The following is a 20,302-nucleotide window of genomic DNA, read 5'->3' as shown; positions in this document are numbered from 1 at the left end:
ATTTTTATATTTTTAGTAGAGGTGGGGCTAATTTTTGTATTTTTAGTAGAGGTGGGGTTTCACTGTATTGGCCAGGCTGGTCTCGAACTCCTGACCTCGTGACCCACCCACCTCAGCCTCCTAAAGTGCTGGGATTACAGGTGTGAGCCACTGCGCTCTGGGATTACAGGTGAGGTGAGATAATTTTTATACTTGCTGCTTTGACTGATGAATAAAAAAATGCTACTCCCATAATGAAACTACTTTGCTGCATTGGAGAGAACACAAGAATAGAAAAATAGCCACATCTTATTCAAGCTTTTCTTGATTTTTGTTTCGGCTGTTTCTAAATTTGACACTTGAGAATAGATGATTTGACTCATAGTATGACCCAGGTATGCTTTTGTTAAAAAGAACAGTACTAGAAGGATGACTGTTGGGACAAAATTAGCTACTAGTATGGAATACTCTTTCAGCGTAAAATCTCAGAACAACATTTAAAAATCGTTGGAGATATTTTATTCGTAAACATTTTCTTAATAAGATCCAGAAAGGGTTTGTAAACCTAATAAACCTATTTGATAGGTTCTATCAAATAAACCTATTTCTATCAAATAAACCTATTTGATATCTTCTATCAAATAAACCTATTTGATATCTTCTATCAAATAAACCTATTTGATATCTTCTATCAAATAAACCTATTTGATATCTTCTATCAAATAAACCTATTTCTATCTTCTATGAAATAAACCTATTTGATAGGAGGAAATAGGAATAGGACACATTGCTTTTGACTTTCTATACCCATGTGGAAACCAGGAATCTATTCTCTCCCTCTCAATTTACATGACCATGAGGAAACTGAAACCTAGCGAAGTTAAATGACTTGCCCGGGGACAGACAGCTAGCTAGTTCCTGCTTGAACTGGGGACCATCTATTTGGTTACCGGGAGTGTGGCTGGTTTCTGTCGCCTGTTTGATACTCTTCTCCTGGTAAGTTTTAGCGGCAGATGGTATCGTCCACACCACGGCCCTTGATCTCAGGTAATTCTCCACACCACTGCCTTCTTTTTTTTTTTTTTTTTTTTTTTTTCCAATGCAGTTGCGTGGTGTGAAGGCGATAACTGCAGACACTCAGGTGTAAACAACCCAGGGAATCAATGGGTTGGGGGGATGGTAAAACAAGAGTTCGTAGACAGGACTGCGTACAATAGCTTCTGAAGTTTTGGAGAGTATTGGTGTAGCTGTTATTTCTGAGACTGGAGAAAATGACAGTAGAGTGACAGTTTCTCTAATCATCAGTTTTCAAAGAGTATGTTTTTCATTGGAACCACAAATATAGTACACTTAATAAGGGGAAACGAAACCTTGAATTTTTCCTTCCCAGACTCTGAAAAGTAAAGTAAACTTTAAGGAACATTTTAAGGGTGACAAAAGGCGAAGATTGCAAATCAAACTTAGAGTGTCCTTGATCAAGAAAATCTGTGCACTGCAGCTACAATAGAGGACCACTTGGGTTTAGAAATGACATGTTATTAATAATTCTAGTCACTGTGGCTAATTAGAACAATCTGTTGAAGGTTATAAATTATAGAAGCTTTTAAAAACATTTATCTAAGAACCTGTGTAGAATTCTAAAAGGACTGAACTATTTGAAGTTATTAGTTTCTGTGTATGTAAACTTAAACTATTTTTAAAACCTTTGATTATTTTTCTAAAAATGTTTTTGCATGCTTATAGCCTGATGCCGTAAATGTTTTATGAGTTTAATGTACAGCACCTCTAGGTGCTATTTAAAACTGTTTTTTCTGGTCCTTTTCTTTTGGGTTATAAGGGTTCTTCGTAACCAAGAGGATTACCTATGGTTACGCTGAATGCACTCTCCCAGGGTGCATAGGCGCTGCTCAACTGCGGTTATAACTCTTGTTTGCCCCTGGGTGGTTGCCAGCAGGGAGTAAGGCATTGTGGGAAGTACTTTCTTTACCTTCCACAGCAGGTGTCTTTGTCAGTGCACCTTATTCAGATATCCATGTGTGGAAGCTCTGAGTCACTGTATAGCAAAGAAAAATATGAAAGCAAGAGGAATTGCTTTCACATCTAGAAAATGTTGCAAGATAATCTGAAATCTTCTGGTGCTGGTGAATGCATGAAGAGGTTCACAGTATCTTTTAAAGTACTTCTGAAAAGATAAGGAGTTTAAAAGGTATGAACTGCCTGGACACCTTATAATGCCTTGTCTCCTGATTATCATTTAATTTTTACCTGGTTAGTCAGTGTCAGGATAAATGTGCAGGAAAAAAATGTAAACGAAAATAATGCTTAACAGACAAAGCAGCACTGTAGAACAAAAATGAAGTAAAAATGCTTTACTGACTCCAACAAGGGTCAAACACAGTTTGAAGCTGTTTTAATCTTGTGGATTTATTTAAAATATTGCATTTTTTTGTTTAAATAAGCTTATTAGATTTGCTTGTTTCCTAGCAATAAGGCGCTTTTCCCTCCTTCCTTGTGCTCGCTCTTATAAGCTAGAATGCTATAGCAGTTGTAAAACTCTACTAATTACATTTAAATGGGACAAGGTGTTATATAAGTAATCATGTTAATGTAGATGAAAAAAATACTTTTGGAAAACATGAGAAAATAACACTATAGATCTCATTCTGAGTTTTGTTTTCTGAAAAGCAAACAAATTTAGATAACATAATCCTGCTATTGGTAATGAAGACTAAACATTTCAACCGGTTGAAATGTTTTATTTCAACTTATTTCTTTTGATTTTAGACAAACATTGCCAAATTAATTTCTAGTTCTAACAAAGAATATTTCTCATAGTAAGTACTGCAGTGTCATGATCTAGAAAAAGCAGGGAAGATACTAGCTTAATTAGGAATATTGAAAACCAACTTCAGAGAAGCCTTATCTGTCTTCCCCTCATTTTTATTTGCTTAATCTTTTTCCATGAAATTAGTATACATTATATTTCCTGATCAAGTAACTTTGTAATGGTGATTATGGGCAGCTTTCAAACTTTTCATCTGGAAATATGGCAGTTCATTTATGGTCTCCAGCTGTAATTTAGAAAGCACTACTGGTGGTTAAGCTACCAACGGTTAATGGCTATCTACTGATTTGAATAATTAAAAGAAACCTCTAGCCTTAAAGATAAAAGATGAAGAGAACTTTTATCTATGGGAGCAAAACAACCAGTTTATAAATGAGACCCTTGTATTGCTTTCTGAATAACAACACAAAACTAAATTATGCTTAAAATACTTATTTTTTTTTAGTAGGAAAAGGGAGTAATGATTATTAATTGATATTGCTGTCCCTGTTTCATTTTTATGTTTTGGCATTTTTTTTCTTTAACAGAAATACTCAGAGGGGAAAATTTTTTTTTTCATACTTCAGGAGATCACTTGTAACTGTACTATGAATTCTTTAAATTCTGAGAAATTAAAATGGTTTTCATCTGTTTATTTTCTAAGATTACAAAAAAATAAGTGGTAAGAACACTAAGAAAATTTACCTGTCCTCCAAGAACAATCTTCATGTAATAATACTGCAGTAAGAAGACGAGCTATTATGAAAATTTTTAATTACCAAGAACATAACACAAATCAGTTTTTTGTTGTTGTTGTTGTTGCTATAGGATATTTCTAGTTAGGAAACTTTATTTCTTTTTTGAAGTTTAAAGGTTTCCAAAAACTGAATTTTCCAGCTTCTCTGTTATAAATGCAGAAGGTGTTTGTAGTGTATACTTCCTGCATAGATAAGAAACCTCCTTTAGTTTCCTACTAGGGGTGAATTGCTAGCCCAGCCTGTGATAGCAGCCGCTTTTTTTTTCTTTCTCTCTCTTTCTTTCTGGATTTTTGACACTCCACCCCCTCGAACTCAGGTGGGTGTGTACACTGGCACTGAGCTGCAGTAGGATTTTTCCTTGGATAGTCTGGTCTGGAGCTGGGACAGCAGCTGCTGCTGTGGAAAGGCCAGCTGGCAAGATGATGGAAGAAATCTCCATTATGGTAGCCTATGACGCCCATGTTTTCAGCCAGCTGCACGATGAAGACTTCCTCACTAGTCTGGTGGCCATCAGCAAGCCCAGATCTATGGTAGGTGGTGCCTTGCACACTACTCTAGGACTATATTTTCTTTTCTAACATGATATCTATACTCCTGTAGCAACTGAGGCATAACTTGCTGTTGGCTTTGTGTTATGTCTACAGGTTTTCAAAGATTTATTTACTTAATTAAACACTTATATAACAGTAGCACACTTAAAATGTTAGGCTGATGCTTTCATATATAATGAGGTTGAGAGGAATTTTAGAGTGCCAAATATCACTTTGTCTTAAGTTTCTGCCTTGTAAATATGTATATAATTATCAGGTAGAGGCTAGTTATATTTACATAGCATACAATTGAGGCTCATAGAAGTGTAACATTTCTACCAGTGAGTCATAATATCAACTGAGAATTGAGCTACCTAAAAATCAGGTAACTTTCAGGGTCTTAAATTATTACTAAGAAGAACTATTAGGAAAATAACAGTACAATTTTAGTTTGGCTTTAATATTTGTAAAAAAAAGGTACCATTCTCTAAGGATCTTAGTGTGTGTGCACGTCCTGGCATAATCAAAAATGGAAGTTCTTGCAAGTGTTTATTGTTTCTTCTCTTAGATGTCATCATTATAATGGCTATTGAGTTTAAGATATCAACGATCTATACCTCTGAAACTAACTTTTTTTTGAGATGGAGTTTCGCTCCTATTGCCCAGGCTGGAGTGCAATGGCATGTTCTTGGCTCACCGCAACCGTTGCCTCCTGGGTTCAAGCGACTCTCCTGTCTCAGCCTCCCTAGTAGCTGGGATTACAGGGATGCGCCACCATGCCTGGCTAATTTTGTATTTTTAGTAGAGATGGGGTTTCTCCATGTTGGCCAGGCTGGTCTCAAACTCCTGACCTCAGGTGATCTGCCCGCCTCACCTCCCAAAGTGCTGGGATTACAGGCATGAGCCACCACGCCCGGCCCCCAAAATCAACTTTTTAACTACAATTGTAGTAATTTCTTGTTTATTATATTTAATATGACTCATCACAAACAACAGAATGAAAGAGTATATCATAACATTTAAACCTAACTAGTATGAAGCCCTACTTCTCTATTTTAAGGCACAGGAACCTTAAAAACATGGCTATTTCTTGAAAAAACAAATTACAAAAAGTAAAAATAAAAAAATAAAGGAGAAAGCTGTAGATTGATTTTAAAAGACTTAAGGGTTATATCAACCAGATGCAATAAATCAACCTTGTTTAAATGCTAATTTGAACAAAGTATAAAAAGATCTGTAAGATAATTGGGAAAAATTTGACCACTCATTAGGTATTTAATAATGATATTAAGAGAATTATGTAATTTTTTGTACATTGATTTTTTTTTTTTTTGACATGGAGTCTCCCTCTTGTTGCCCAAGTTGGAGTTCAGTGACACGATTTCGGCTCACTGCAACCTCTGCCTTCCCAGGTTCAAGCGATTCTCCTGCCTCAACCTCCTGAGTAGCTGGGACTACAGGCACCTGCCAACATGCCCGGCTATTTTTTTTTTTTTAAGATGGAGTCTCGCTCTGTTTCCCAGGCTGGAGTGCAATGGCACAATCTCAGCTCACTGCAACCTCCGCCTCCAGTGTTCAAGTGATTCTCCTGCTTCAGCCTCCCGAGTAGCTGGGACTACAGGTGCACACCACCATGCCCAGCTAATTTTTGTATTTTAGTAGAGACAGGGTTTCACCATGTTGGCCAGGATGGTCTCAATCTCTTGACCTTGTGATCCACCCACCTCGGCCTCCCAAAGTGCTGGGATTACAGGCGTGAGCCACGGTGCACAGCCATTTTTTTGTATTTTTAGTAGAGATGGTGTTTCACCATGTTGGCCAGGATGATCTCAAACTTCTGACCTCATGATCCACCCACCTTGGCCTCCCAAAGTGCTGGGATTACAGGTGTGAGCCACTGCACCTGGCTGATACTATGATTTTTTAAAATGGTCATTTAGAGATATATATTGAATAGTTTTGGATGAAATGTCTGCAGAGATTCAAAATGAACCAGTAGATTATGTGTTGATAATTATTGAAACTGGGTGATAAGTATTAATACATAGTGATTCATTATATTCTCTCCACTTTTGTAGAGATGTAGTTTAAAAGAATCAGCTGGAAGACAAAAAAAAGCAAAAAGATTTGCAAAAAGCAAAACAGATATAAAACTGTAATATACTTAATAAAACTGTAATATACTCAGCCAGGTGTGGTGGACCACGCCTGTAGTCCCAGCACTTTGGGAGGCTGAAGCGGGCAGATCACTTGAGGCCAGGAGTTCAAGACCAACCTGGCCAACATGGTGAAACCCTGTCTCTACTAAAAATAACAAAAATCAGCCAGGCATGGTGGCGTGTGCCCATAATCTCAGCTACTCAGGAGACTGAGGCATGAGAAATGCTTGAACCCAGGAGGTGGATGTCACATGTCACAGTGAGCCGAGACAGAGCAAGACTGTCTCAAAAAAAAGAAATAATAATAATAATATATTTCTGGAAGTGTTAATAGAGAAACATCTGGCCTGTTGCATGCTTTCCTTGTATAATGTATATAATTTATGTTTTTATAATTACATATATTATATGAAGATTATTGCCAACCCCCTAGTTAACTACAATATACACTATAACTGAATCAGGATAGGATAATCCATGGTTGTAGATAATCTTTAAATTTTATTTTAGTCATTGATTTTACAATATTCCACCATGAAAGCTTATCCAGAGAATTCGGAATTATGGCCATGTGCTGTGACTCATGCCTGTAATCTCAACACTTTGGGAGGCCAATGCAAGAGGAAGAGGATTCCTTGAACCCAGGAATTCAATACCAGCATAGGCAACATAGAGAGACCTCATCTCTACAGAAAAAAAAAAAGAGGATCTTGACAGGACCATCATAAAGAAATGAAACAGAATTCTCTTTTTTTCTTTTCTTTCTTTCCTTCTTTCTCCCTCCCTTCCTCCCTCCCTTCCTCCCTCCCTCCCTCCCTTCCTCCCTCCCTCCCTCCCTCCCTCCCTCCCTCTCTTCCTTCCTCCCTCCCTCTCTTCCTTTTTTGAGACAAGGTCTCACCAATGTCACCCAGGCCTGAGTGCAGTGTTGTGATCATAGCTCACTGCAGCCTCAAAGTCCTGGGCTCAAGCAGTCTTCCCACCTCAGCCTCTTCTGAGTAGCTGCGACTACAGGTGCACATCACTGCCCCTGGCTAATTTTTTTTTTTTTAAAGAGGTAGGGTCTTGCAATGTTGCCCAAGCTGGTTTTGAACTCTTGGGCTCCAGCAGTCCTCCTACCTCAGCCTCCCAGAGTGGTGGGATTACATGTATGAACCATCACACCCAGCCAAGAGCCTCTTAAGAGGTCTGAGCTGAGTCTTCAAAAACTAACAGGAGTTTTCTAGGCCAAAGGAGAGAAGAAACAAATACAGAGATGTGAAGTAGCAGAGTGTAGAGGACAGTGGTGGCTGAAGAGGTGGACAGTGACCAAGTCATAGGGAACATCCTATGCTCAATAAGTATAGGACATTGTGTGTGTGTATGTGTATGGACGCAGGCACATAAGAGACTGGGAGGGAGAAAAAAATGAATGAATTAATATAAATGTGTTTATCAGGAAACACTCTTCCATTTGTAGATTGTGTGTATATTATGCCTCAATGCAACCCTAGCTGCACCAAAGGGAATTCCCACTCCTAACCATGTAGCTCATTTTTAAATAGAATCTGTTGACTAATATGGAAAATCCTTGGAGTTGATAGAAACACATAATATTGTTTTATATATCAAACTTTTAAATAATGCAGATCTTGGGGTATTATAAAACTTTCTGAAGATATTTAGTTTTATCAGATTTGAAATTTAAAATCGTCTTTTGGAGGTAATATTTGGGTTTGGTTCATCTGGAAAAGTTATTCTAAAATTGTGCAAGATAAAAATATATATCATTTGTTTTTTTGTTTTTGTTTTTGTTTTTTTTTAATATGGAGTCTCGCTCTGTCACCTAGGCTCGAGTACAGTGGCACTATTTGGGATCATTGCAACCTCCGCCTCCTGGGTTCAAGCAATTCTTCTGCTTAAGCCTCCCCAGTAGCTAGGATTACAGGTTCTAGCCACCATGCGCAGCTAATTTTTGTATTTTTAGTAGAGACAGAATTTCACTATGTTTGCCAGGCTGTCTTGAACTTCTGACCTCAAGTGACCCACCCGCCTCAGCCTCCCAAAGTGCTGGGATTATAGGTGTGAGCCACCATACCCGGCCTCATTTGCTTTTAATTCCATATTGAATTTTTTGCTTTGAGATGAACATTTTTTCATCAAACATTTTGTTTTTTTTTGTTTTGAGACGCAGTTTTGCACTTGTTGCCCAGGCTGGAGTGCAATGGCACCATCTCAGCTCACCGCTATCTCTGCCTCCTGGGTCCAAGAGATTCTATTGCCTCAGCCTCCTGAGTATCTGGGACTATAGGCATGTGCCACCATGCCCGGCTAATTTTGTATTTTTAATAGAGACGGGGTTTCTCCATGTTGGTCAGGCTGGTCTCAAACTCCTGACCTCAGTTGATCTGCCCACCTCAGCCTCCCAGAGTGCTGAGCTTACAGGTGTGAGCAACTGTGCCCAGCCAAGATGAACATTTTAAATCAAATGAAAGAAATTCTCAGATTTTCTACAGTATAAAATTGCTTCTCAATCTGATAACTGCACTGTGAAGCAAATTACACTCTTGCTAAGTTATAAAATCCTCCTTAGGTTTGGGTTCATTATTAAGGGTATTTAGAAACTTTCTTAGTATAGGCTTAATTAAATATCTTTCTGTAATTGGACTTTGTTACATAATGGGAGGTGTTTTGATTCCTTGAATGGTAAAAATCCCATTAAATACAGTGGTTCTCAGGTGTGGATACTGCATTTTTTTCTTATTCATAAGTAACCCTGTGTCTTTCTTATGTTTTTGATAGGAATCTGTAGTAAAATATACATTGCAAGCTGTTACACACACAAAACTGAAAGAAAATTTGACTAAACAATACCTACTGTTGCCACATGTTACGTATGAAGGGGATTTTTCTGTTCTATTCAATTGTTTAAAGGCTTTAATTGTTTATGACCCACTAAATTGAATTCAGAAATCTCTCTATCCACACTTTGGAAAATATGATTATATCCTATTGAGTCCTTAAAAATAAATGATGATGCAAGAAAATCACAGACCCCTTTACATAAATTACAGATAAGAAAAAACAAGAAGGAAGCCAAGCATAACTTCTTATGTCTTCCATATCATACACACATGAGCAAATTTAGAAATTACCTAGACCAATATTGTTTACCGTGATAACCTAAACAAAAGCCTAGTCACTACTAGCAGAACATAGGAACTTTTTTTTTTTTTTGGAGACAGAGTATGGCTCTGCCACCCAGGCTGGAGTGCAGTGGCTTGATCTCTGCTCACTGCAACCTCCACCTCCGAGGTTCAAACAATTTTGCCTCATCCTTTTGAGTAACTGGGACTACAGGCACATACCACCATGCCCGGCTAATTGTTGTATCTTTAGTAGAGATGGGGTTTCACCATGTTGGCCAAGCTGGTCTCGAACTCCTGACTTCAGTTGATCTGCCCACCTCAGCCTTGGCCTCCCAAAGTGTTGGGATTACAGGCGTGAGCCACCACGCCTGGCCTCTACTGGGGGTTTTAAAGTTACACAGTTCTCAGTTCAAGTTTTAGATTCGCTACTTACCAGTGAGCTAAGTAACTTCTCTAAGCCTTAGTTTTCTCGTCTGAAAACAGAGACATAATAGTATTACCTCATTGGAATACCATGAGGTTATTTGAGAGCACTTGTAAAGTATTTAGCACAGTGAAAGCTGTAACTAATTGTCTCCTTTTCTAATAAGGGAGGAGCTAATCAGACTATTTGGAGAAGGTCTAAAGGAAGAAGTGGGATGAATAGATAAGGCACCCTGGAGACACAGGAGGAGTTGGAAGGACAAAAGGAGAAAATGAACTAGTTAGGTTACCCTGGAGAATTACTTTGCTTGATTAGGGAATCACTATCAGGATACCAGTCCTACAGGAAACTTGAAGCCTTCTGCCCTGAAGATGGTGCTGAAGATCTTAGGTTTGAGCTCAGAAGGGTGGGAAGGCAATGTAGAACCAATAGAAGGGAGTATATATAGGCCAAACCTTCTGATGACTAGATGAGATCAATTACTGCAGCAGGAATCTTGCAGTAATGGACTGGCAGAGCCGACATTGACCAAGGAAAAAATTGTAAAGGACATTAGAGCAATGCAAGTAAAAAGAAATGACAAGTGTCCGGACTTAGACACTTGACAGTGGGAGTGTAAATAAAGAAATTAGTCTACACATGTTGGTTAGTTCTCACAAAGGGAATATACATTAATATTATTTAGGAAGAAGCAGCAACTGATGTTATGAGAAGAGTAAATGATTGAGATAAATTGAAAATTAAGCTTCCAGCCGTACAAAAGTGGAGACTGTTATAGTGTCAAAAGTCTTTGGGAATGGGAAAGTTAGGTTATCAAGAATAGAATGGAAGAAAAATGACCCATTCTGGCTTTACGATGTTCCACATCTAGAAATTCGAGGTCACAGTATCACGGTAAGAGAATTGATTGTCCAGTGGTTAGAACACTGCCCTTTAACAAAAGCCATTTAACCAGACTAACACATGGCTATACTATATTGGCACTGGATAGATATTCTTAACTGACAGAAACCAAAATAGCAGCACTGTGCCAGCAAAGGAAGGGAGCTCTTTCTTGGAGCTACAGTTTCTCTGTTCTATAAATGGGAGATGAAGGTAAGCATTCTGTAATTACTTCCTCCTTATCGGATTGGCACAGATTTCATCAAGCATGCCAAATTAAAAAACAAAATTCAGAGCAATTCCATATGTCAGAGATGGGGAAAACAATAAAATCAATACTGTTATTTCTAAATCTTTACTAGATATACATTTCAAATATTGATTAGAATAAACATAACAATTAAGATTCATCCATATTTTTAAAAAAATGTTATCTGAATATTTTTTATTCTCATTGTTACATAGCAAGTGCATATTTTGGCACTACTTTATCAATTTCAGTTCAGTTCAAGCATCCAACCAGTCATTTGGTTGATTCAGTTCTAATGAGTTAAGGTTCTTATAGTTGCAAGTAATAAAATCTTGTGCTATCTTAAACAAGAAAGGGATTTTATCACGTGGACAGCAAGATGTGTTCCTTTAAATGCAAGGGCAGTTCATCTAGGCAACAGAGCTGGTACTGGACTGATGCTAGCAACCATTCTCCTTATCTCTTGCCATCTAATTAAAACTTCTCTCTTGACATCTACTTTATTTCTCTGTCTCCAAGTTCTCGGCTTCTTTGTTTCTATGGCAGAATATTGCTGCTACACAGCATCCAGATTTGTAGTTCTACCATCTGAATCACAACTCCATATTTCTTTGGTGAGAATCTGATCGAATAAGGTGAGTTTTGTGATAGTATAGAGCAGAGCCCCTGAGCACACACTCAGACTAAACTGCCTGGGTCCAATCCTACCTCACCTGCAATTAGCTGTATGACTTTGGGCAGATTACTTAATCTCAAACTTCATTTTTCTCATCTGTAAAATTGGAGTCTGTAAGAGAAAGTACTCCTGACTGAAATCGGCCAGAAGCCCCTCTCATGTTTTATCTAAAGTAAACCTATCTTTAACTGTCAAGCTGTGTTTCATGTTTCTTTCCTCTTTCTTTAACTCTTACAGAATCATGTTAGTAGTACCTGTAAGATTAAATAAAAATTAAGTTTAAATTTAAATTAAATCAGTAATATATGTAAAGCACTTAAGAAAATTAATTAAGTCAATATATGTAAAGCACTGGATACCTAGCACATAGAAAGTGGCATGTGTATGTTAGTTATTATTCCAAATTGATTCTTTTATTATTTATGAATGAATGAGACAAGGTCTGTCGCTCACTGCTGCCTCAACCTCCTGGGATCAGGTGATCCTGTCTCCTTAGCCTTCCAAGTAGCTAGGTGTACAGGTGCATGTCACCATGCCTGGCTAATTTTTTATTTTTTGTAGAGATGGGGTTTCACTATGTTGACAAGGCTGATCTGGTATTCCTGAGCTCAAGTGATCCTCCCCCTTCGGCCTCCCAAAGTGCTGAGATTACAAGCGTCAGCTACCACACCTGGCCTGGTTAACAGAAATTTAAAATGATGATTAAGGCCAGGCGTAGTTGCTCACGCCTGTAATCCCAGCACTTTGGGAGGCTGAGGCAGGTGGATCACGAGGTCAGGAGATCGAGACCATCTTGGCTAACACAGTGAAACCCCATCTCCACTAAAAATACAAAAAATTAGCCAGGCCTGGTGGCGGGCGCCTGTAGTCCCAGCTACTCGGGAGGCTGAGGCAGGAGAATGGCGTGAACCTGGGAGGTGGAGCTTGCAGTGAGCCGAGATCGCACCACTGCACTCCAGCCTGGGCGACAGAGCGGGACTCCATCTCAAAAAAAATAAAAACAAAATGATGATTAAATTATTAGAGAAACCAATTTTTTTTTTTTTGAGACAGAGTTTTGCTCTTGTTGCCCATGCTGGAGTACAATGGCATGACCTCATCTCACTGCAACCTGTGCCTCCCAGGTTCAAGCAGTTCTCCTGCCTCAGCCTCCGGGTAGCTGGGATTACAGGCGTGCACCACCATGCCTGGCTAATTTTGAAATTTTAGTAGAGACAGGGTTTCTCCATGTTGGTCAGGCTGGTCTCGACCTCCCGATCTTAGGTGGTCTTCCCGCCTCGGCCTCCCAAAGTGCTGGGATTACAGGTGTAAGCCACCGCGCCCAGCGAGAAACCAATATTACATCAAAACTCACCACAGTGCGCAAGCTCAACATGTAGTCAAATTGTAGTACTCAAACTCATTGCAAGGACTTCAAGCTTATTTACAAACAGGATTTACAGCAAACAAAATAAAACAGTATAGCCCTATAATTGTAATGCCCACAATAGGATTTCTAGCAGGCTGAAATATAGAAGCCCTCTTATCCGACACAGTCAGGGCTGTAGTTAGTTTATAGAAAAAGTTGGTTCAGGAGAAGAAGGATAAAAATTGCTACATACTAACTTAAACATTTGTTTTTACTTAAAACTTCCATTATCAATTTTGCTTTAAGGCCTTTAATGCTCTTTGTTTGCATCGGAATTCTGAAATCCATATGCCTTCTAGTTTCAGTTTCCTTAAGAGGGGCAGTAAATTAATAAATGTGTCAAGCAGTCTAAGGGCAAATTTGATAGAGATTTTCATAACTTATTTCTTTACATTTTTTATGGCAGCATTGCCATCATTTAATTCTTTTTTTTTTTTCTTTTTTTTTTTTTTGAGACAGGGTCTCATTCTGTCTGGAGTGCAATGGCACAATCTCGGCTTACTGTAACCTTCGCCTCCCAGGTTCAAGCAATCCCTCTTGCCTCAGCCTCCTGATTAGCTGGGATTTCAGGCATGTACCACCACGCCCAGCTAATTTTTGTATTTTTAGTAGAGACAGGATTTCACCATATTGGCCAAGCTGGTTTCAAACTCCTGACCTCAAGTGATCTGCCCACCTTGGCCTCCCAAAGTGCTGGGATTATAGGCGCGAGCCACCACGCCTGGCCTCACGCTTTTGGCTTTTGTCCATGTTCCATTGATCAAACAAATCAAAAGGCCATTTCCAACATACTGGAGAAGAAAAGTGTACTCCGCAATAGGGGTTGTGGGAGGGGAAAGTGAGTATTTGCTGAACAATAGTCTACCACATATATAATTGACCTAACTGACCCTTCATATGGTTAGGTTAGCTGTGTAAAATATATAAGCACTGTGTTTCTCAATAGTACACTTATATAATATTCACAAAAATTGCACATCCACAGATTCATCATCAAAGTCATCATCAAAAAATGACTTATACTCATTGAAAAATGCGATAAAATTGAAAATTCAGACTTACCAGTCTTTTACCATTATTCATTTTACTTGAAACTTTAAAGTGAATTGGCACTCTTTTTTCCCCATCCCTTCCAAAGGTAATTAAGAAACAGAAATCTCTTGCCAATGTTTCTAGGGTATGCCAACATTGTTATCTCAACCTGATCCATATTTATAGCCCAGGGATTTGCAAAAACTTGGGGGGAGTCATGGATTCCTTTGGCAGTGTAGTTAAGTCCATGGACCCCTTATCAGAAAAAAATGTTTTTAAATGTGTAACATAAAATAGATAAGACTACAAAGGAAATCAACTGTATTTAAATACAATTACTAAAATAGGCCAGGTGCGGAGGCTCACACTGTAATCCCAGCACTTTGGGAGGCTGAGGTGGGCAGATCACTTGAAGTCAGGAGTTCAAGACCAGCCTGGCCAACATAGCGAAACCCAATCTCTACCAAAAAAATACAAAAATTAGCTGGGCGTGGTGGCACACACCTGTAATTCCAGCTACTTGGGAGGCTGAGGCAAAAGAATTACTTGAACCTGGGAGGCAGAGGTTGCAGTGAGCTGAGATCATGCCACTGCACTCCAGCCTGGGGGACAGAGTGAGACTTCATCTCAAAAGAAAAAAAAAATACGATTACAAAAATAGACAGAAATCAGATTTATGATATAGTAATAAGTACTTCTTTATTAAACATATTAAATAGCAAGAAATGGTAGTGAGGCTACTATAATTGCAAAATAATTTTGAGATATATGTAATACATATAATGTGAATGAAAATATCTGCGGTATCTATAGGTGGCAAAATCACAAATAACACAGTGGATTATTGGCTACATTTATAATGGAAGGAATTGATAAATTTCAGTTAGAGGTTCAGGAAAATAAAGGGTTTTTTTCCTTCTAAGTTCAATTTAATGAATTCCCTCCACATACCCCTAATATAACCTTTATCTGATACTGTCTGAGACACAAAGATTTTTACAAGTCTTTCCTTACAGCGGGCTAGGAGAAATCTTGATCGTGCCTTCCACTTTCTCTCTTCCTCTTAATGGTATAGGAAATTACTTGCGTGATTATTTAATGAATCTCTCATTAACCTATAACTTCCCTATGTCAGGTTTTTTTTGTTTTGGAAACAGAATCTCACTCTGTCACCCAGGCTGGAGTTCAAGTGATTCTCATGCCTCAGCCTCCCAAGTAGCTGGGATTACAGGTGTGCACCACCACGCCCAGCTAATTTTTGTATATTTTTAGTAGAGATAAGGTTTCCCCATGTTGGCCAGACTGGTCTCAAACTCCTGACCTCAAGTGATCCACCCACCTTGCCTCCCAAAGTGCTGGGATTACAGACGTGAGCCACCATGCCCGGCCAGCTATTTCTGTTTTTACCATTGTATTTCCAGCCCAGCATTGTGCCTAGGGGAATTATACACACTCTGTACATATTTAATGACTATACTGGGGGAAGATGAAATCCCACATAGTTATAATCTTCAGTATGTTTGTGACAATTAAATACATTCGTGTGTGTGTATGCATAAGATATGGAATTTATTTTTAAATCTTTTTATCCTTAGACCCATATACTAAGTTCTTATGATTGTGGAATCAGGTTAGAGTCTAGCTGAGTACTTAATTAGCTCATTGGTTTTCTTTTTTAAAATTTTTGTTTTATTTTTTAATTTTAATTTTAATTTTTTTTTTGAGATGGAGTCTCGCTCTGTCACCCAGGCTGGAGTGCAGTGGCGTGATCTCAGCTCACTGCAACCTCTGCCTCCGGGGTTCAAGCCATTCTTCTGCCTCAGCCTCCCGGGTAGCTGGGACTACAGATGCCTGCCACCACACCTGGCTAATTTTTGTATTTTTAGTAGAGACAGGGTTTCACCATCATGGGCAGGCTGGTCTCGAACTGTTGACTTTGTGGTCCGCCCTCCTCAGCCTCCCAAAGTGCTGGGATTACAGGCATGAGCCACCGTGTCGGGCCCTGTTTTATTTTTATTTGAGACAGAGTTTCCCTCTGTTACCCAGTCTGGAGGGCAGTGGCGTGATAATGGCTCACTGCAGCCTTGAACTCCTGGGCTCAAATGATCCTCCTGCTTCAACCTCTCAAGTAGTTGGGATTACAGGTGCATGCCACCACACCTGGCTAATTTTTGTTTGTTTGTTTGTTTTTGTAGAGATGGGGGTGTCTCACATTGTTGCTTAGGTTGGTCTTGAACTTCTGGCTTCAAGCAATCCTCCCACCTCAGCCTCCCATAGTGCTGGGGTTACAGGCATGAACCACTGTGACCAGCCTTTCTATTCTTTTTTGAGATATTGTCTCTTACTCTGTCGCCCAGGCTGGAGTACAGTGGCGCAATCATGGCTCACTGCAGCCTCAAATGCTTGAGTCCAAGTGATTCTCCCTCCTCAGCCTCCCAAGTAGCTAAGACTGCAGGCACACACCACCATGCCCAGCTAATTTTTTCCTTTTCTTTTTCTTTTTGTAGAGAGGGAGGCTCACTATGTTGCTTTGGCTGGTTTCGAACTGCTGGGCTAAAGTGATCCTCCTGTCTTGACTTCCCAAAGATTACAGGTGTGAGCCACCACTCCCAGCCTTAATTAGTTCTTAACTGTTTCAAAAAACAAACAAACAAACAAAAATGCAGTGATTATTTCTGTTATGCCTTTATTTGGTGGTTCATTTAACATGTATACCTCCTACGTGCATAGCGCTGTGTTAAGCTTTGAGACATCGTCAAAGAGATAACAGTCAAGTTTGGGAGACAGCCATGTAAACAGCCATGCATCGAGTCAGTGATGTGAGCACTGTTAGAAATGTGTAGGTGCTGTTTCTCCTATATGCTCCTGTCACACCTTGCACCCTGTGCACTAACTGAAATGGGATATTCTATCTGCTTTTCTGAGTTGTACACTGAAGTTCATTTTCCTTGTGGGTTGTTTTATTTCTTCTCTCTCTCCCTACCATAGTACCTGGCACATAGTGTTAGCAGCCAGTAAGATTCTAATTATTGAATAAAGGAATGGTGGAGATAATTAGAGATATTTTCATAAAGATGTAGACACTTTTTAAAGTACAGGTTTTGATTTTTAAGCTCTTACAATTTTACTTTATAAATAATACATGCACACAGTATCAGAATTTCAACAAATATGAAATGATATCCAGTGAAGTTACCTACCCATTCCTGTTTTCCCAGCAGTTTTAGTAGTTTTTTTAGAAGTATCCTTCTATAAATATTTTTATACATGCAAGCAAATTTATATGTGTTCTCTTTTTACAGAGCTTTTGGTGTCCCTTTTATGTTCTGTACTTTGCTTTTCTCACTTAACAGTATGTGTTGATTTTTCCATGTCAGTTCACGAAGGGTGTCCTTGTTCATTTGAAAGCTGCATAGTATTTCACTGTATAGATTTCTATAATATGTGTAACCAACTCTGTGAGTGTGTAGGTTGTTTTCAATATTTTGCTCCTACGATACTGCGGTGAGTAATCTTATATAACATTTCACAAAAATGTGTGAGTATATCTGTAGATTAAATTCCTAGGAGTGGAACTGCTGGGTTGAAGGATACATTCATTTGTAATTTTGATAGATAAGGCCAAATTGTTTTCCTTAAAGGTTATATTCGTTAATATACCCACCAGCAGTGTATATCTGTGCCTATTTAAAGGTGGAAACTTTTGAACAGGAATCTAAGAAAAAATAGGAATTTATCAGGTTGTCAGGGGACAGGAAAGATGTTCCAGGCAGAAGGAATAGCACTTTGAGAGGCACGGGATAGAAAGATGGCACAAGAAGAATTTTAACTTATTCCATCTGGCTAAAATGTGGGGGGTAGGCCAGGAAATAGAGAGTGGGAGTTGATCATGATAGGTTTTGTATGTCATGCTGAGTAACTGATATTTTAAATTCTATAAATGAAGGTTTTGAGTAGGGAAATGATATAATAAGGTTGATTAATGTATTTTATTAAAAGAATAGCTATTTGTGTGTATTTGTTTAAATTGAAGTTTGCCAAAAAGGTGTAGTCCCTAAAGATTTTTCTTGCTTTTTTTGTTTGTTTATTTGGAGACAGGGTCTTACTCTGTTGCCCAGGCTCGTGTGCAGTGGTGATCAGATCATAGCTCACTGCAGCCTCGAAATTCCAGGTTTGATCCTCCCACCTCACCCTCCCAAGTAGCTGGTACTACAGGCACATGCCACCATGCCTAGCTAATTCTTAAAACATTTTTTGTAGAGATAGGGTCTCGCTATGTTGCTCAGGCTGGTCTTGAACTCCTGGCTTCAAGCAATCCTCCAGCCTCAGCCTCCCAAAGTGCTGGGATTATAGGCGTGAGCCACCACGCTCAGCCTTTTCTTGAATTTAAATGAGGTTTTCTTTTTGCTAAGGATTCAAATAATATGTTGACTATAGAAAATTTTGAAAACACATAGAAATAAAAACTGAAACACAGAAAGAAAATACAGAAGTTACTCTTAAGTTTACTACTCTGAGGTAATCTCCCTATCCAAATAATCCCTGTTGTCTATAAAACAATAAAAGAAAATCAATATATGTATTAGGTGGGTTAGAAAATACAAAGTGGGCCACAGTCCGGGTGGGCATAGTGGCCGCGGCGGTAGCTGGAGCCTCTGCAACTATACTTCCAACCGGCCCGGAGCCCGTGGCTCCCCTGGCTCCCGCAAGCATCTCACATGGTAGCTCTGGCCAACTCCAGCACTCGAGTCGGGCCGGATGACCAGAGGCCTGTAGCTACCAGCTGCCCTCTCCTGCCTGGGCTCAGCCGCCACCCGTGAGCGAACTCAGCCCAGGACACAGCACACTTATCAAGTGGGTCCCATTTTTAGCCACAATTGCTGAAAAGTCTAGTGGGAAGGAACCAGGTGGAGAGTCAGAAGGAGAAATTAGTTTCTATTTCTAGCTCCACCAGTATAACCCCTGGTTGAAGAAATATGAATATCAACACAAAATTGTTCATCAGCGTTATTTGTGCCAGCTTTTTCACCTTCCAGCTTCTTTTCTACTTTGTAAGTTACTGGTTTTCACAAAAGTTTCTCCAAGTTTCATAGTCTCAGCTTTGAAAAGAAGATTGAATGGAACTCATGGGTAGTATTTACATGCCATTCTTTGGTGGTTGGTGTTCTTGGCCTGTACATTTTCTTATTTGATGAGGCTGCTAAAGCTGATCTACTTTGGGATGGTCCATCACTTGCAAACGTGAATATTGCTATTGCTTCAGGCTACCTCATTTCTTTTTTTTTTTTTTTTTTTTTTTTTTGGTGATGGAGTTTTGCTCTTGTCGCCCAGGCTGGAGTGCAATGGCACGATCTTGACTCACTGCAACCTCCGCCTCCCAGGTTCAAGCGATTCTCCTGCCTCAGCCTCTCAAGTAGCTGGGATTACAGGCGCCTGCCACCTCACCCAGCAAATTTTTTTTTTTTTTTTTTTTTTTGTATTTTTAGTAGAGACAGGGTTTCACCACATTGTCCTGGCCCCGAACCCCTGACCTCAGGTGATCCGCCAGCCTCGGCCTCCCAAAGTGCTGGGGTTACAGGCATGAGCCACCACGCCCAGCCAGGCTACCTAATTTTTGATTTGTCCATTATCATTTTGTATTGGAAAGTGATTGGTGACAAATTTTTTGTAATACATCATTGTGCGGCCCTGTATGCATACTGCTTTATACTGGTATTAGTGAATAAGAAGTTTAATTTGGCATAATTTCTTCAAGAATCAGATATATCAAAACATCTCTCCAGATCACCCATTTGGAATCACAATATAAATAATTATAAATGTTTTAAAAACTGCTTTAGTTCTCTTGGCCACTGAAATCACAGGCTTAGCCTGGCTGCGCGTAGATTGGCAAGCTGAGTGTTTAATTATGTGGGGTGACTATTATTTTCTCTTTGGACTTTTATGCCTTTAAAATAAAATAAAATAAAATAAAATAGAAAATACAAAGTGGTTTCCAAAGACAATCACTTGTTAAGAGATTCTTGTGATTCTTTCTAGGAAGAAAGAAAAAAACAAAAGTGATGCATACACCTGCGTAAATTACAGCATAATTGTTAACGTAGAGCTGTACAACAAATATCTTCTCTTAAATATATGAATGTCTTTTATTTTCTTTGAGGGCCTCACTACAAGCCTTTTAGATAGATCCAAATAACATGTTCTACTTTCCCTCTTTGCAACACTTCACTAGCAGGTACTTCCTAATCAGGATCT

The 20,302-nt window shown here is 39.1% G+C and overlaps 1 protein-coding gene across 17 annotated transcripts in view; it reads left to right on the top strand.

Annotated features, from left to right (window-relative positions):
- The window catches only part of RABGAP1L (RAB GTPase activating protein 1 like), an 852,978-nt gene that overhangs the window by 726,439 nt on the left and 106,237 nt on the right, over positions 1-20,302 (top strand). For 2 of the 17 annotated variants that reach the window (XM_063648457.1, XM_054449709.2), the window contains exons 1-2: positions 890-1,026; positions 3,878-4,091. The exons of 12 other annotated variants lie outside the window; for them this stretch is intronic. In XM_063648457.1, coding sequence (XP_063504527.1) covers positions 3,981-4,091 — 111 coding nt within the window. In that variant the 5' untranslated portion in view covers positions 890-1,026; positions 3,878-3,980. Of the gene's footprint in view, positions 1-888; positions 1,027-3,877; positions 4,092-20,302 lie in introns of those variants that run through there. 3 more of the 17 variants (XM_054449711.2, XM_054449690.2, XM_054449705.2) reach the window with 3 other exon arrangements.

Source organism: Pongo pygmaeus, chromosome 1 (genome assembly GCF_028885625.2).
Source record: "Pongo pygmaeus isolate AG05252 chromosome 1, NHGRI_mPonPyg2-v2.0_pri, whole genome shotgun sequence".
In the NCBI taxonomy this organism is placed as follows: Eukaryota; Metazoa; Chordata; class Mammalia; order Primates; family Hominidae; genus Pongo; species Pongo pygmaeus.
Note: the sequence above shows the minus strand (reverse complement) of the source record. Positions and strands in the feature narration are given on the sequence as shown.